At 43.1% G+C, this 18,158-nt stretch overlaps 1 protein-coding gene and 1 long non-coding RNA gene across 4 annotated transcripts; both read right to left on the bottom strand.

The window, feature by feature from the left end:
- Positions 1-200: 200 nt before the first annotated feature.
- Positions 201-6,656, bottom strand: LOC307036923 (uncharacterized protein). Of its 3 annotated transcripts, none has more exons than XR_013807519.1 (6): positions 5,785-6,656; positions 5,023-5,192; positions 4,565-4,925; positions 2,064-2,131; positions 1,853-1,896; positions 201-348 (listed from the first exon to the last, which is right to left on the bottom strand). XR_013807519.1 is itself a non-coding variant. In XM_079677578.1 (5 exons), the coding sequence occupies exons 2-5, from the start codon at positions 5,147-5,149 to the stop codon at positions 255-257; spliced, it is 333 nt and encodes a 110-aa protein (XP_079533704.1). In that variant the 5' UTR covers positions 5,150-5,192; positions 5,785-6,656; the 3' UTR covers positions 201-254. The 3 variants fall into 3 exon arrangements, 1 of the variants encoding a protein (XP_079533704.1); XR_013807520.1 differs by having other exon boundaries at positions 4,565-4,922; XM_079677578.1 differs by lacking the exon at positions 4,565-4,925.
- Positions 6,657-13,696: 7,040 nt separating this feature from the next.
- Positions 13,697-16,924, bottom strand: LOC307036941. The gene is made up of 2 exons (XR_013807538.1): positions 16,594-16,924; positions 13,697-13,871 (listed from the first exon to the last, which is right to left on the bottom strand). It is a non-coding gene; the product is annotated as an uncharacterized lncRNA (long non-coding RNA).
- Between the last annotated feature and the right edge of the window lie 1,234 nt (positions 16,925-18,158).

The following is an 18,158-nucleotide window of genomic DNA, read 5'->3' as shown; positions in this document are numbered from 1 at the left end:
TTTTCAACCTTGACATCCGTGCATTTTTTAAGGCTAAATCAATCGAGTGACACGCTGTGCTTACTGTCTCAATAAATATGGAGCCCATGATCAAACAATAAGTGTTTATTTTTCAAATACTAAGTGACACTGCAACAAATAAAACATTTCCATATCCGAAACATTTACACAAATAAAGACATACATAAACACAGTAAACATATGTACATATTGTATGTGTTGCCTGGATCCACAACACATTGACCAGGCAGCTCTCATGCTGAATCAGAGGGACCTGGCGACTCGGGTGTGGCAGTGAGGCACTCAAAATTACAGGCAGGCTCCCATGTGTTATCCCAGGTTCGGTTACTGCGAAATGCACAAAGTGTCATTAGAACAAAGATCACATTTGAAGATCATTGATGAAAAAATTAAACACAAACATATTTTACCGATAAATGATTTAGAAGGACTCATTTAAAAGAGGCCTTTATTATTTATTATATCCTGATCATAATTCCATTGTTGAGGTCTACTAGAATAGATTTATATTGTGCAATGTTCCAAACTCACATTGGTTTCTCATACAGCATCTCTGTAAAGTATGTGTATTCACTCTCTGTCCTAAACGGCTTGTTGGAGCTCCTGCCCCACCCCCCTGTAAGCCCACTATGCTCTGATGAGTCCACCACCATTACTGTGGAACATCAGAGTTTATGTGTTACAATGGCGTTTGTTGGCAACCAGAAAATGACACCAGTGACGACAAACGGATGAGAATGCTGCGTGGGGTCTGGGTGCCGTGTTGGGGGGACGTTGCGGGGCTCGTTGCTGGAGCGGGCAGTGTGAGCTGGATTACTGGCGTTGTTTCCTGGTTGCTGCGTGGGGTCTGGAGGCCGTGGTTTTTCACGGCACTTGGTGTATATTCAGCCTCCAGGGAAACACAACGGGAAATCCACCTCACACTGTCCGCTCCGGGGGCCTCGCGGGGCGGACTGCTGAGCTGCTCGGGAGTCTGCCCTGGCAGAGTGTGCCTATTGTTCAATAGCTGTGTGCCTATTGGTCCATTTGGACTTAGTGACGTCAACCTGCCCCGGAAGTAAACAATGGAAAAAGAGTTTTACTCGCTACAGGGTGTACTTTGAGGGTTTGTGACTCTGCAGACCGTTTACATGCATTAAAACCTTCATAACACACAAGGGGACGGGTAATAACCGGAAAAGCAATGGGAAATGGGATCTTTACATATAGAATTGGAGGATGAAACCCTGTTTAATGGTCACACATACATGCACAGGGAAAAGTGTTCTCTGCATTTAACCCATCCTAGTACTAGGAGCAGTGGGCAGCTATTGTACAGCGGCCAGGTTTAATGTTGTTAAAGGGGGACTTTGCAACTTAATCATGGTTTTAATGAGGTTCAGGTTTTGTGTTTCAAGGAGTAGTTATAAACATACAGGGATAAGGATAGTGACGGCATCTTTCATTCATCAGTGCTCTCCTCTTCGTCCTCATTTCCCTGCTTTTCCTCACTGCTATGTTCTGCTCATGTATATAATGATACAGCGCTCCTGGAAAAAATCCCAACACAATCCTATTTACCTCAGGCAAACAGCACTTTATCATTGGTTTAAAAAAGGAGCATACTTAACCGCCATGGGGGTCCCCAACTTAGGAACTGTAGCTAATACATATCTTTCTGTGTGCTACTTTTGTTTTGATGCTACAAAGATAGGGACGTTTTTGTAATACTTTGGTTTCGTGATCAAACACTATGTTGGATTTTAGAGGGCAGAAAATAACAAGCAGTTTTGTCATCAAAGGTTTAAAAACAATACAAATATGTATAAATGCAATATTTACTTCTTCTTACCACACAGAGCAAGGCAACCAGCATATTTCAAACTCTGCTTTCCCCTACACAAACACATAAAACACACAGGGAACAATCATTTATCATTTTAAGCAATTACTGGATATTACTTATTATATTACTTTTAGTATTTCTTGTAAAGGCCTGAATGAGTTAATGAGTAAGGCCCTCACAACGGAAAATATATACAATTAAGCCTTGTATATCTTACCTCATTCATTCTTCTTCCAAGTACCTTGTCAAAGAGGAAGACCTTCTGAAGGTTACATTTGCGGCAACCTTAAATAACAAAAAAACAAAAAAAGTTTATTAGGTCATGAATGTGATGTTTGATGGCTGAATCAAATATGAGTCCGACACATTGTATTCATCATAACCCTCTTAGGTTAAAGGAGCAGTAGTTAAGTTGGAGAAACCGGCTCGAGTGCACACAAATTCCAAAGTACACCACCGAAAAGAATCCGCCCCTTCCTTCAGAGCACCTCCTCCAACACACATGAACGCGCACAAGATCATGATAATGAATGTAAAACAAATGTATAAAACAGTTATTGTCAGTGCTTATATTTTTGAAGCTAGCATATTTGTTTTGTAAAAATGGATTACAAATGTTACGTCTAGCCATAGCCGTGGGAACATGTTTCAAATGGGGGGTGCTGTGCGGATGACACCAGGGCCGGTTTTGACCAATTTGCTGCCCTAGGCAATATTTTAGCTGGCAATGAAAAACCTCTACAAAAGACCAATACACTACAAAAAGAGAAACATATTGATATGGTGGACAGCTTATATAAAAAGGCTTCAAATGTATTTAGTATTGCATGAACCTGTTGAATTGGGGGGTGGACTTCACATCCTCCAAGGGGGTCCGGGGGTGTCCCCCCGGGAAGATTTTTTTTAACATTTTAAAGTAAAACACTTCAATCTGGTGCACTTTGAGCGCCCAATTACTAGAGACTGATCTAGGGGATACAACTCTAAACACCAATTTGAAAAAGATCGGTTTGTATGTGAACATAACCAATAACCTACCATAGCCAATAACAAATAAATGTAGGCTCACTTGTTTTATTTTTGTGGTTCATTTATATCTTATTTTACAAGTTAACATTTATTTATTTATGCATATTTTTAAATCTCTCCAGTTTTAAACAATATTTTTGGTTTACTGTCCTATAGTATACATTGGAATGATTTCAAACCTGTTGTTATTTATCCTAATAATTATAAAGGTGTCCCTTTGAAGTATTTGCTTACATAAATTGTGATCAAAACGTTTGAGAACCACTGAGATAACTTAGACTAAAGTGAACTATCTAAACCCTCAGAGCCCTTTACCTCACTGAGCCTCTCAGTCTGACAGGGGAGCACTCTCCCTCCACATTATTGTAGAAACAGCTTCTCATATCCGTTAGCGCAGCAGAAGCTAACAACAATCCCGCCGGTACCGGTGCACCCCCTCTCTCTATCTATATATCTATCTATCTCTCTCTCTCACTTTGGCTGTGAGCTGTGGGCGCCTGATAAGCCAACATTCCCTACTTTCATCACTTACAGCGCCCATCGTACAGGGCAATTGGAAAATGTAACCGGGGTGAAAAGGGTGTTATCTTTACTTAATTATGAATGTTGTTACATCAAGGCTGAAAATTCGGTTTTTTTGGTATTATATTTGCATTTAATCTTGTGGAAGTGCAGATCCCCTGTCCTCCACCAGGGGGTGCTGCAGCAACCCTACTTCCGACGGCCCTGCGTCTAGCTGACGAGAGCAGGCTGCGGTAACGTTACATATCAGCTCGGTGTGCTCCATAACCATCGTTGAAAAGCAACTCCGATATTGACTCTGGTTTGACTTCTCCTAGTTTCCACTTTCTTTTTCTTCATAATTTGCTCCATTACAGTTTTTCTTTTGCGACCGGTAGATGATGTTGAAGCAAACTCTGCCATGGTGAAAATGTCCTGCAGCGGCTGCTGCTGCCGATTGAGCGACAGCTGCCCGGAGACGGGAAACACGCCCAATGACGGTACGCACAATGACTGCACGAGTGTGTGTGTGTGTGTGTGTGTGTGTGTGTGTGTGTGTGTGTGTGTGTGTGTGTGTGTGTGTGTGTGTGTGTGTGTGTGTGTGTGTGTGTGTGTGTGTGTGTGTGTGTGTGTGTGTGTGTGTGTGTGTGTGTGTGTGTGTGTGTGTGTGTGTGTGTGTGTGTGTGTGTGTGCACGAGATTGAAGGCTCACAGACTGGTCGGCCAACCAGTTATTTTAGCCGGCCCGGCTAAAATAATTGGTCGTAGTTTTTACAGTATTACGGCTTCCACAGATGACATTTTTGTATGGATTTTTTTTCAAAGCACTTAGAATATGCATTGCTATCAGGATATTAAGAGCATTCCATGGAATATAACAAAAAGTGTATCTCGAGCCGGTTTCTCAAACTTACCTACCCCTCCTTAAAGTTAGGGGTTGACATTAACCATGGCGTTCCAAAATAACACCAAATAGGTCAAGGTCAAAGTCAAGTTTATTGTTTATTTATTTATTAAAGAATACAAATAATAAATAAAGAATAACAATCTGTGTTCAGGCTTACAAATTCAAAGACCTGGTGATGCGATGAAGACTGGTTTTACTACCCGATAAATGCAACAAGTCAAATTTGTCAGGAAGCGAATGTAATAATAGTGTGTGCAATAATATTTCCAATGCAAAACTTACGAACTGTTTTCTTTTTCTTTTTTTGTGGCCCCTCCTTTTTGACTGAAGATGTCTGGTGGTGGCATGTTTGTTGAGGATGGAGAAGAAGAGGGGGAGGGTGGGCAAGTCATGAGGTTCAGAACAAAGAACTCTGGCTGCTCTGCGCTGGAGCTCTGTGGCTGCTCTGCACTGGAGCTCTGTGGCTGCTCTGCACTGGAGCTCTGTGGCTGCTCTGCACTGGAGCTCTGTGGCTGCTCTGCGCTGGTGCTCTGTGGCTGCTCTGCGCTGGCGCTCTGTGGCTGCTCTGCGCTGGCGCTCTGTGGCTGCTCTGGCTGCTCTGCGCTGGCGCTCTGTGGCTGCTGAGCTGTCTGTGATTGTTCTACTGGGGGAGTGTCAGGTACAGACGTCAGTATTATTTATTAAATGAAAACGGAGAGGCACACAAGTGGGGTCTAAAATAAACAATAAAATACTCTTACCCTGAGTTAGAAGGACTTCATACACCCTCCGCATCTTATCCAAAATGGCTTTGGTCACAGAAGAAGCGGCAAAATGGGTCATGACATCTGCTACCCACTTATTTGGAGATTTCTTGTCCCTGCCCATAAAATAAAATTGGCTTGAAGCCCAGAGCCTCAAGTTTCAACACCTGAAATGAAAAGAAAACAGTTGCAACACATTAGTTCAAACCACTACATTAGTACTGTAGAAAGCTACTTAATTTCAAGGACAGCTAATTGAATATGATGTTAGATATTATTTAGCGACAAATTGTTTGATTTCGATGAACCATAGAAACGACAACATTTGATCTTGCATTGTATAAGACCAATGGTCATAAAGATGTGAGGGAAAAGGTGCCTCTGCTGTTCCTGCCATCGCCATCCTGAGGACTCAGGATTATTATTTGAAAGGAAACACTGACTATTGTTGCTCTTCAACATAATACATAGGTAGAGATGGCTTCTACCTGGGGTTTGACTTTTGACTAAAAACCCTGATATCAACATTGTAGGAGCCGAAATGCTTATTTAGACTGAGTTAATTATTTAAATAATATTCATTTGTTCAAATCAAGTCAAAGATGTAAAAAGTATCCCTGCGGGATGACAGAAACTGATGAAAATGAGACTATGTGTTTTTATTGAAAAGCCTGATCACATTGTCTTATGATATGTTAAACAAATAAAGCTTAATTTCACTTAGCAGACATTAATGAGCTATGAGCATTTTTGACTTACTGCAATACGGGCAGAATCAATGATGCGGTTAACGTTGCGATTCGTAACCACTCCTTGCCCCCATTTGCTGTCCAGTGTCGCTGCCTTTTTTTATGATTTTCGTCTTTGTTGACAGGGTCCCGTAACAGACAGTGCACGTGTTGACGCTTGTCTTATTAAGAGTCTGGCAAGTAGGGCACGGCTGTAACTTTGGTCGGGTCATATCTCCAAGACAGACAAACAGTAATACAAAAATAGAAAAGCAATAGTGGACAAAGAGATGGATAAAACAGGAGTAAGCACAGATAGCGAGAGAGAATATGCAAAAGTGAGAGACAGAGAGAGAGAGGGACAGAGAGAGATACACAGACAGCAACACAGGTAAGGACAAGGCACACTGAAAAGGACGGTTTGGCAAAACAAATGTGGCTCTTAAAAGTGCCTTTGGGTGGGTGATTGAATGGGAGATCACAGGGGTATATCAACTTCAAAAGACCTGTGTGGAAAGAAGAGACACAATATTTAGAAAATTTAGCCAAGGTACCTTTTACACTATCTTTTGTGTTCAACCTGGATGTGTAGTTTCATAAATTGTCATTTATTTTTGTTATCTTAAATGTATGCATGCCTCTTAATTAAAGTAAAATGTCTGTAAATGTCCCCTCTGTGGAATAAGTAAAGGTAAAGTATGATTATATTTTTAAATAAAAGTAACACTATATTTGAAGGGCTGTGCATAAGATACACATCTGTCATAAACATGTAGGTATAATCATTTGGACTGCTCTTATTGGGTTTCATTCAGTCAATTCACTCATAGTCATACCCTATTAAAATGTAAAATTCTACGAGCTAATAGCTAATGAATAATAGCTAATAGAGAACTGCAGTGACGCGTCCTAAAACCCGGAAGTAAGTTAGCATTTTTACCACTTCCGGTTCCTTCGATAAAAAGCAATGCAATTTCTCCATAGGATTTTGGAAAATAGCTTGTGTTTGACACAAATTGAAGAGACAGATCACGTTTTGTTCTACGACATCAAATACATCAGCTGTGACCCCACTGGTGATTATTGAAGAGGTTACGCGTTTGAAAAACGATGGTTGTTAACATGTGGCTGAATAGGACTACAGAAGTTGTCCAGGCCGCTTTACGTCATTACACCGAACACGTAAACACTCCCGCTAAGTGTGTTTGCCCTGTTCTGCTTGAAAGCAAGTACCTGCCTCCTGCAAACTGTTCAAACAAACGCTTCAACCTATACCATTTAGAATCTGTATGTTTGAATATGGATCTTATGCTAACACACGCTAAATGGATGAATTATTTCTGATTTGAGTTACATTTTTGAAAGAATAAGCCAGTGAAGTAATCGATTCGTTTTTTCCACATTTGTTTTCACAGTGATGAAGACAAGTATGAAATGGCTTCTGGATCACAGCCATCAACATCTGCCTCATCTGAGCTACGACGTGCATCAGATCAGCATACAGTTGCCCCAGAGCCATCAACATCCAAGCTACGCCGCCGGACGTCTGCACCAGTACTAACTCTGACTGCATCTTCTGATTCTGAATCATCATTTGAGCTGCCCAGCAAAGAAAAGGGAAAGCATCGAAAAAATCTGTAAATCCCAGGAAGCGTGGCCGAGGTGGGTCGTCCGCTTCTAGAACGACAGAGGAAGAACTCAGGTGGCACAACAAAGAGGAGAATGACCAAACACCAGAGCCACTGAGGTTCATGCCAGCCAGGGTCCCAGGGCCAGCGTTGGACACCACTGCACCATGGTCTCCCCTTCAGCTTTTCAGACTATTTTTTAGCAATGCCGTGGTTCATACAATCATTGCCAACACAAACACCAAGGCCCTGAATAGATTGCAGGGTGGAAAGAAGTATCCTTGGAAAGCGCTGACTTTCAAGGATTTTTATATTTTCTTGTCCATCATCATTTTCAAAGGCCTAGTTCACGTTCACAACGAAGCGGATTACTGGAAGAAAACATTTCCATATGACTTCAAATTCCCAGGTGATACGATGTCCCGGGACCACTTCCAAGCCATCATGTGGTCATTGCACATGAGCGACCCTAAAGAAGACGAAGAAAATGACCGCAAAAGGAACACCGCAGATCACGACAGACTTTTCAAGGTAAAGCCCCTGTACACTGAAACCACTGCTGCCTGCAAAGCACATTTCCAGCCCAATCAAAACATTTCAATAGATGAAAGGATGGTCGCCTCCAAAGCCTGCATTAGCATGAAACAGTACATGAAGGATAAGCCAACAAAGTGGGGATACAAACTGTTTGTGCTGGCGGATTCCTCCACGGCATACACATGGAACTTCTTTGTGTACACAGGGAAGAGTGAGTTCCTCTCAGGCCAGGGACTCAGCTACTTCTCCGTGATTGACCTCCTGCCTTTCCCTCTGCTCGGTGGGGGCTACACACTCTTTGTGGACAACTTTTACACAAGCCCTGCTCTCTTTGAGGATTTGTTCGCAAAAAACATTGGCTGTTGTGGGACCATTTGAAAAAATCGAGTTGGTTTTCCACAGACTGAGTTGAACGACCTTCCGAAAAAGGCTGAAAGGGGAGATCTGCGTTGGATAAGGAGAAGCATGCTCCTGTTTGCAAAGTGGATGGACAGCCGTGAAGTGACCATGTGCTCCACAGTGCATGCAGCCTTCAGTGGACTGACTAGGAGGACAGTGAAACGGGCTGGTGTGTGGCAGACTAAGATTGTTACCGTTCCTGACGCTGTGGTGGACTACAACAGAAGCATGGGCGGCGTGGATGTGTCCGATGCTTTGATTGGGTACGTATTATGGGGAAGAGGCCACCGCGCTCAGGAGGTACTGCAGGAGGTGCTCTGATGCTGGCAACAAAACGGTGAAGACACCTATCTACTGCACTAAGTGCCTGGTCCCTCTGTGCCTCAATTCAAAGAAGAACTGTTTCAAGGCGTGGCACACCTCTGACTAAAAACATTCAGGTTGTGTACATTTTTTCTTTTTTATCTTTTTTGCCGCACATTTTTTCTTTTTTAATCTTTTTTGCCAGTGTTGAAAAAATGCTTGTGGTGTTATTATACTTGTGCGTGTTGTTTTTGAAATAAATCTGCTCATGTTGGAGACAAATTTACTGTTGTGCACCGCCAGAAGTGTTAGTCAGTCATGTTTCATGTTGTTTATTTTGTATTGTTTTTCACTTCCTGTTTTGTTTTTGTCACGTCTCATTTCAGGTCCCTTGATTCCCTTTCCTTATGTGTTCTCCCGCCTTCATCAGCGTCAGCCCCGCCCCTGATTGTTTTCACCTGTGTCTTGTTGTTGAGTTTTTAAATTCCCCAGTCTCCCAGTGTTCAGTGTCAGTTCGTCTTTTCCTGTCCTCATGTCAGAACTCTGCTCATCAGTTTTTGATTATCTTGACACATACCTGATTCATGCTCCTGAAAACATTTTGTAAGTTTTGTTCCTCACGTTGTGAGCTTTTTTGTTGTTGAGCCTTATTGAAACTATTTTTTTATCACCTCGCAAAGAGTGTTTTTTCTTTTTGTATATCCTTGTAAGTTTTGTTCCTCGCGTTGTGAGCGTTTTTTGTTGAGCCTTATTGAAACTCTTTATTTTTGTCACCTCGCAAAGAGTGTTTTTTCTTTTTGTATATCCTTGTAAGTTTTGTTACTCGCGTTGTGAGCGTTTTTTGTTGAGCCTTATTGAAACTCTTTATTTTTGTCACCTCGCAAAGAGTGTTTTTTTTCTTTTTGTATATCCTTTTGGCAAATAAAAGTATATTACTTATACTTTATCTCTGGCTCCCGGGTCGTGCATTTGAGTCCTTTTTCCCTTGTGAATCCATGTTCGTAACACTTACCCTATGTTTCCTATTTTTTATTGTGCAAGTAAACCTCCCTATAAGTGTTAGTCAGGCGATAAACATGTAAGGACTGTGGCAAAGTCCACACACGGACACACACCATTTACATTAAAAAAAAAAAAAATTTTTTAAAAAAAATTATTTTTTTTACATATTTTAACACTTATAAAAACTATTTGGATGGAATGATTACCTATAGTGATAATACAATTATTTTTACAGTATGGTACCTGGGAAAAAGGTCAAATGGCACTGATGGTATCCAAATGTGCCCATTTCTTTTGCTAAACCTCTCTAAAAAGGTCAAATTTCACTTGTTTTGCCTCAATCTTGATACAGGGTACTTATTATATGTTATACTTTTGTATTCCCAAAGCTTTTAGTCTACCATCCCATCATTCGAGGGTGATTTTCAAGGGTGGTCTTTTTTAGGCGGAGGTAAGAATTTACCTTTTTTTACTATGTTCCATCTGAGTTTACTCTGACACAGAAACATCTACAGGACTGTCTCAGAAAATTAGAATATTGTGATAAAGTTCTTTATTTTCTGTAATGCAATTAAAAAAAAAAAAAAAAAAAAAAAAAAAATGTCATACATTCTGGATTCATTACAAATCAACTGAAATATTGCAAGCCTTTTATTATTTTAATATTGCTGATTATGGCATACAGCTTAAGAAAACTCAAAAATCCTATCTCAAAAAATTAGAATAGTTCCTCAGACCAAGTAAAAAAAAAAGATTTATAACAGCAAAACACAATCAAACATTTGAAAATGTCCATTAATGCACTCAGTACTTGGTTGGGAATCCTTTTGCACGGATTACTGCATCAATGCGGCGTGGCATGGAGGCAATCAGCCTGTGGCATTGCTGAGGTGTTATGGATGCCCAGGATGCTTCAATAGCGGCCTTTAGCTCATTAGCATTGTTGGGTCTGGTGTCTTTCAGCTTCTTCTTCACAATACCCCACATATTCTCTATGGGGTTCAGGTCAGGGGAATTTGCAGGCCAATCGAGGACAGTAATGCCATGGTCAGTACACCAGTTACTGGTGGTTTTGGCACTGTGGGCAGGTGCCAGATCATGCTGGAAAATGAATTCCTCATCTCCATAGAGCTTTTCAGCAGACGGAAGCATGTAGTGCTCTAAAATCTCTTGGTACACAGCTGCATTTACTCTGGGCTTGATGAAACACAGTGGACCAACACCAGCAGCTGACATGGCTCCCCAAACCATCGCTGACTGTGGGAACTTCACACTGGATTTCAAGCAACTTGGATTTTGCTCCTCTCCAGCCTTTCTCCAGACTCTGGCGCCTTGACTTCCAAATGAAATACAAAACTTGCTTTCGTCTGAAAAGAGGACTTTGGACCACTGTGCAACTGTCCAGTGCTTCTTTTCCTTAGCTCAAGTCAGACGCCTCTTCCGTTGTCTTGAGTTCAGAAGTGGCTTGACCATGGGAATACGGCTATTGTAGCCCATTTCCCGGACACGTCTGTGAACAGTGACTTTTGATACCTGGACTCCAGCTTCAGTCCACTGTCTTTGAAGCTCCCCCAAATTCTGGAAGCGACTCTTCTTCACAATGCTGTTAAGGCTGCGGTCATCTCTCTTGGTTGTGCAGCGTTTCCTGCCACATTTCCCCCTTCCAACAGACTTTTTGTGGATGTGCTTTGAAACTGCACTCTGTGAACAGCTTGCTCTTTGAGAAATTTCTTTTTGTGTCTTACCCTCCTGATGGAGGGTGGCAATGACGGTCCTCTGGACAGCAGTCAGATCAGCAGTCTTCCCCATACTTGTGATTTAGTTTACTGAACCAAGCTGAGTGTTTTTCAAGGCTCAGGAAACCCTTGCAGGTGTTTCGAGTTAATTAGACGATTCAAGTGATTCGTTGAACACCCTACTAGTATACTTTTTCATGATATTCTAATATTTAGAGATAGGATATTTGAGTTTTCTTAAGCTGTATGCCATAATCAGCAATATTAAAATAATAAAAGGCTTGCAATATTTCAGTTGATTTGTAATGAATCCAGAATGTATGACATTTTTGTTTTTTTAATTGCATTACAGAAAATAAAGAACTTTATCACAATATTCTAATTTTCTGAGACAGTCCTGTATAATGGGTTGGTTATTATGTTATTTAAAACAACATTACTTGACAGGAGCTTGTGTTTAATACATTAACACAGGTCAGAGGATGTTTACTTGTATATATATATATTCTTTTCATTAGCTTTTTATTAGCATAATCCTCCCTTGAACGTTCAATAAAAAAATGTATACTTTTATTTGTATATAGTTGTATTTATTGTAGGCTATAGCTTTTAATATTTAATAGTATCTATTAATTTTGTCTTGCGCTTTTCTTACTTCTATCTTTTGTGAACTATTAAATGATTTGTTGTAGTTGTATGATTGAACTAATACACTGCAATCCACCACATTGGCATTTATCCCTGTGTCCCCACAAGTTAATGTCAGTCAAGCCACACATGAAATACTTGGCCAGCTTCATTTGGGTATATATTTTTTACACCTTGCATGCTAAACAGACACATTAATTAATAGATTTAAAAAACACATTCTACAAGGCCAGTAAGTTAGGATGGTTAGGATACAGAGGATTACTTCAGTCAGAGAGCTGTTTGAATCAACACAGTCTCACTCCCTGATAGTCCAATAGCGACGCTTGGTCAGGGTCCTTTGGTGTGCAGTTGTGACGCGCCGAGTCTCCTTCAGCTTCATAAACGGACGCAAAGAGCTTTCAACCCTTTTTTTTATGGTGCTGTGATACTCAGATTTAATGTTCATGCATAAAGTACATAACATATCAAGAATCTGTGCTGATGTTAGATTCTCACAGCGTCCTCGATCAGCAGAGCATTTTCTGCCACTCTAACTGTATAACCATTTGCTATAAATGGCCTTGACGTTAAGCGTCCCTGACGGAGCTTTGTCTTTGGCAGAATCCAGCACAACAGCGTTTTGCCAGGATGTCCCCTCAAGCAAAAAATAAACATCCACATCTGCGTGGCCACTAGCATCCCACATCCCTTCAACTATCTGTGTCAGTGGTGGCAAACATACATGTCAACAGACAACTGATGTAGTCTAACCAAAACTGTTTTGGACTATATCCAGCCCCTCAGGGTGCAAGCAGTGTGAGGGAGTTTAACACAATACAACTGGACTTGCGTGCGGCTCAAAGATGAGGCTAAAAATAGTGACTGAAGATGAAAATTTGTCAGGGCAGGCTGGAATTACAATAATCTGTATTCTTGTAATTCCTGGTTTCCAGTTCAGTCCAGCAAAATGTGTTAAAGTCAGACACATCTTAATTTCTCTCGGTCATAATTTCTGTAACTCCCCCTAGGCACAATATGTATCGTTGTATTAATGTAAATTCAATATATGAATATAGGGCTGGCTGCAACTATGATTGTATCAACCCACTCTCTTCAGTCTGCGTACAAATGACCCAACTTTACACATTGAAAATGCGTGCAATAGATACGCAGAAGTCCGATTTTGCGTGCATATGATACGCTAACCGTTCCCATTGAGATCTGAGGCCGAGTTTTGCGTGCATATGATACACCAAGTTTCGTGCCTGCACCACTTATTTTTGTCCGGTCGTGTCTTGGTAGACCGGAAGCTGTGGGGTTCATAAAAACATGTTCTTACTCAATACCAAGCCACGATTATTGTTTTTATTTTAAATCGTATAATGTCTGACTTTTTTTGCCGTCTGTGAGGAAAAGAAATGGGGCTCAGAGCCTCAAAATACTGAAATCTGTATTTTTTCAATCTTTTTTTCCTTCTAATTTGTTATTGTTTTCTAAATAACACACTGTTATTTACTCAACAATAGCACACAATTATCCTTGTTTTTATTTATTTGTTTCATTCTATAATCTTGGGCTTTTTAGCCTTAAATAAAATCACCGGAAACAGACGTAGGCCTATAAGGGACATTTCGAGCATCATTTCGATACACACTGTTACAACCCGGCTCCTGGGCTGCAACAAAAAGCAGGGAGGCGAGACAAAGGGTAAAAAATATAACAATTGTTTATTTCTCTTATAAACAATGTAACGAACAGAACCAGCAACAGGTCCCTCAAGCTGGCCCGGGGTCAGTGCCCAAAGGAGTGAGAGAGACGTAACCGCTGGGCTCCTCCTATATCCTTCCCCCAGGTGCAGCTCGTCAGACAGCTGCAGTTGGAACCTGCAATCACACACAAAACACAAACACAACCAGACGGCACCCCACGTGGTGTGGAGGGGTCGTCACACTCCCCCCCCCCCATAACAAAGAAAGGAGTTCCCTTAGGAACACCGTTAAGTACCCAAATAGCTAGGAGCTCTTCTCTGATATTCCGGCGTGGAAAGAAGACCACTCTGGCCAGTCCCTTGACCCTGCACCTGGAAGAACCTGGAATGTCCCTCCAGAAACCGCAACCTAGCCCCCGGCAACAAACCCAAGACCTGACCCCCAGGTCGCTGCCGAACTGCCCCACCCGTCTGACACGCGTGACATGATCCAACATGCCAAGACACATCTCTCCTCAAGCCAGGCCAAAAGAAATACCGCAACAGGTAACCACATGTTTTACGGACACCCAGATATCCCGACTGCCCATGAGCTTTTCTGAGGACCTCCCCACGAAACCTGACAGGAACCACAATCTGATACACTGGCCCACCAATGAAGCCTTTCCCACGTGGCACCACTTTCTGACCAGCAATCCCCCTTGCAGCTGACAACCCCTGGTGACACCATTTCCACCCTCGGTGGAGAGAACCGCCTCAAAAAACGGACTGAGGGAGACGTCCGCTTTCTGCTCCATCACCAACTTACTGCAGGATACCGACAACAACAAGTCAGGAATAACCACAGAATCTCTCGCACTGACCTCTTCGCCCTGCTCAGATTCCTCCTGTGCACGGCTCACAGCCCGTGTCACAGAACAAGCCACAAACACTGCAGGAGAGCACTTGACCTTCTTCTCTGCCTTAGCAATCACAGTAGGTGAAGATGACTTCATGGTATGCGGTGGACCCTCAGCCAACACACGGCTGCCAGCCAGGCCATTACCCAGGATTACATCCACACCACCAATTGGCATTACAGGACGGACCCCCATGGCGACCTCACCCTGCACCAGACCTGAGTTAAGCACAACAGAATGCAGAGGAACAGGCCCAACATTCATTCCCATACCTCGCATCCGGACAAAATCCCCAGTTCCAGATTTGTCCGAAAATGGTAACACAGAGCTCAGAATGTATGAATCATACGATGCAGTGTCTCTCAAAATCTTTACCGGCACGCTGATATCACTTCCCACCAATGACACGTATCCGGTTGACACAAATGCAGAAAACAGTGGGTCCTTCCACCCGCATCGCTCATTCATCTGCTGACAGGGAGAGATGAAAGGTAACGGCACCACAGACACAGCACAAGCAGCAGAGTTAAACTGGCCTACACAGTTCCCCCTTTTAGCCTTAGCTTTTGGATAGTCAACCTTCCAGTGCCCTCTCTCCCTGCAGAAATGACAGAATTCCGAATCACCCTGTGGCTGACCTCGCATCTCACGCTCACCCCAGTGCGGATTAGCGTTCTCTTCCCATCTACCTCCTGCACGATACATACCAGCTCTATCCTGGACCCTGACGTCGTGACCGCCCCTGTGCGTTAGCACATAGTCATCTGCTAGAGCAGCAGCCTCTCCAGCAGTTTTCACCTTACGCTCGCTGATGTAAACCGCAATGTGGCTGGGCACAGCATTTTTAAATTGCTCCAACACCATCAACTCACATAATGCGACATACGTATCCACTTTCAAAGAGTTACACCACCTACCGAAAGAGGTAACCAGATCCCTGGCAAACTCAACATGTGTCTGCCTGTCAGACATCTCCCAGGACCGAAACCTCTGTCGATAAGCCTCAGGAACCAACTCGTAAGCCTTCAACACAGCAGTTTTAACCATCAGATATACTTTGCTATCCGCCACCGTTAAAGCAGAATAAGCTTCCTGGGCCCTACCTGTTAGCACACACTGCAGCAATAAGGTGCTATTAGCATCTGACCACTCTTTGCTCTCAGCCACACGCTCAAACAAGGAGAAAAATGTATCTGGATCTCGTTCATTAAACTGAGGCACAACCCGCCGATTACCGGCAACGTCAAATGGAGTAGCTCTACCAGGGAAATTATAGGCCTGACCTGCAGCCCCAGCAGGTAAACCCAACCTCCGCTCCTCTAACTCAAGCCTTTTAATTTCTACCTGCAACATTAACAGTCTCTCTCTCTCTGTTCAAACGTCAGGTCTGTATCACGGCAGCCAGACACGTTGACACTGTCTCTGCCAGAATCAACAGTAATTGTTCCCCCTTTGAAAACACCTACCTCGAACAGATTTGCTCTAACAATCCCTCTTATGTTTTCTTTCATCCTCTTATCCCCAACATCCAAGCGGAAATGTTCAGCAAAACAGATCAGCTGCTCAAATGAGAAGCCCTCCAGTAGCTCCTCTGTGGGCGCTCTCACAAACTCCTCCACACTCTCCATCCTACAACACTGAGTGCACGCTCATGCTACTACACAGCCTACACGCTACCGTGGCCCGTCCCTCTAACTGCCTACAGAAACTAGCTAAAATTCCCCGCTAGTCTTCAGGTGCTAGTTATGGCGGGTACTTATGCACTTAATACCATAAGCTCGGCGAAGCGACCAGCAAACCGGCAACTCCACCCGCAGCCTCGGCGTGCTCCCGAGCTAATAGCTCTAACCACTTTCACACCGCACTAACAGCCCCCCCTACGACCCCCAAGGAAGACCGTACTAGATCTAACAGGGACAGACACCACGGTAACTAACGATACTGTGCTCGTACTCGCTGCCACACCATCTCTGTGCATTAGAACTGCAAAACACTCACCCCCGTAACGCTACTCCCAAACAACCAGCCGCACACAGTGACAACAGCAGCTGCGCGAAATCCGTCCCCACAACGGACATCCAGTTTGCACACGCTTCCCAGGTCCAAAGCAACGAGCCCCCATCTGTTACAACCCGGCTCCTGGGCTGCAACAAAAAGCAGGGAGGCGAGACGAAGGGTAAGAAATATAAAAATTGTTTATTGCTCTTATAAACAATGTAACGAACAGAACCAGCAACAGGTCCCTGATGCTGGCCCGGGGTCAGTGCCCAAAGGAGTGAGAGAGACGTAACCGCTGGGCTCCTCCTATATCCTTTCCCCAGGTGCAGCTCGTCAGACAACTGCAGCTCGTCAGACAGCTGCAGTTGGAACCTGTAATCACACCCAAAACACACACATAACCAGACGGCACCCCACGTGGTGTGGAGGGGTCGTCACAACACCACAAACCCACTGAACTGATTACCCAAGATCCTCAGCTTGAAGCTCGGTATTTGGATGTTTTAGCCGCAATGCACGTTGGGATATGGCGTTAATGCGATAGGAAATACGAAAAAGATTTAAGAAAACACTTTATTGCTTTTCTCTTTTGAAAGTCATCACATAACGGCATTGTAATACACGGTTCGGCTGCATTAAATATTACACATTTGCCGTAGTTCTTTATTTATAGAGCCCTGGTGAGAAGACTTCTAAACTAGTGGTTCTCAACCTTTTTACACCAAGTACCACCTGAGAAAATAGTTGGCTCTCCAAGTACCACCATATGACCAATGTTAAAATACAGTCTATGCACAGTTCATGCAGGACTCGGAGGAAAATGTATTCATAATAACATTATTTATTGTCAGCTACATGTACAAAGGGCTCTCTCTCTCTCTCTCTCTCTCTCTCTCTCTCTCTCTCTCTCTCTCTCTCTCTCTCTCTGAATGTAGGCCTCCTGCAACTACCTACATTGTAACAAGAAAATATGGGAATTCAGTTCCACAATAATAATGAAGCCTCCAGGAGCAGATGAGCCTAAGGGCTAATAGCTCATCTTCAGTCTGCTAATGTTTGCTATTGCCATTTCTGTGGTGGCAAAGTAAAAATGAAAATGTACAAAGATGACAATTAAGGACAAGTGTGTGGTTTTTCAGCTTTTGACCTCGGTCATAGCCTTCTCTCCATCCTTTGAGCAAATGCCTTCTTACTGAGTCACTTCTCTCCTCCATCACAGCGGCTGTGCCAGGGGCGGAGCTTCAGGGGGGGCTGTAGGGGCAGGGCTCCCCGGGCCCGGGACGGTCGGGACCCAATGGGGGCCCGTCGCCGAGGCAGCAGGCTCCGCCCCCGAGATATTCGCCGGCGGGCCCTGCTGCCTCGCGCCACTGAGTGCACTGACGTTCCTGGTCATATTAGGTATAAAGTATTGTAGCCTATAATATGAGTTGAACTTGTGCTGCTATTTCCACACTCACATTTAACATTAAAACATGAAAAATTGCAAGTGAATCTCTTCTATTGTCTCCAAATGTATTTTGGGTAAAATCGTCATCAACAGCCGTCCATCAACATCATACGTAAAT

The sequence above is a fragment of the Notothenia rossii genome, assembly GCF_949606895.1.
Source record: "Notothenia rossii genome assembly, chromosome: 4".
Lineage (NCBI taxonomy): Eukaryota > Metazoa > Chordata > Actinopteri > Perciformes > Nototheniidae > Notothenia > Notothenia rossii.
Note: the sequence above shows the minus strand (reverse complement) of the source record. Positions and strands in the feature narration are given on the sequence as shown.

Coding starts and splice junctions, on each gene's coding strand:
- LOC307036923 (XM_079677578.1), bottom strand. CDS start 5,149: ATGGGCAGGGACAAGAAATCTCCAAATAAGTGGGTAGCAGATGTCATG. Junction 2,132..5,022: donor TGAAGTCCTTCTAACTCAGG/GTAAGAGTATTT, acceptor TTGTTATTTAAG/GTTGCCGCAAATGTAACCTT. Junction 1,897..2,063: donor TTGGAAGAAGAATGAATGAG/GTAAGATATACA, acceptor GTGTTTGTGTAG/GGGAAAGCAGAGTTTGAAAT.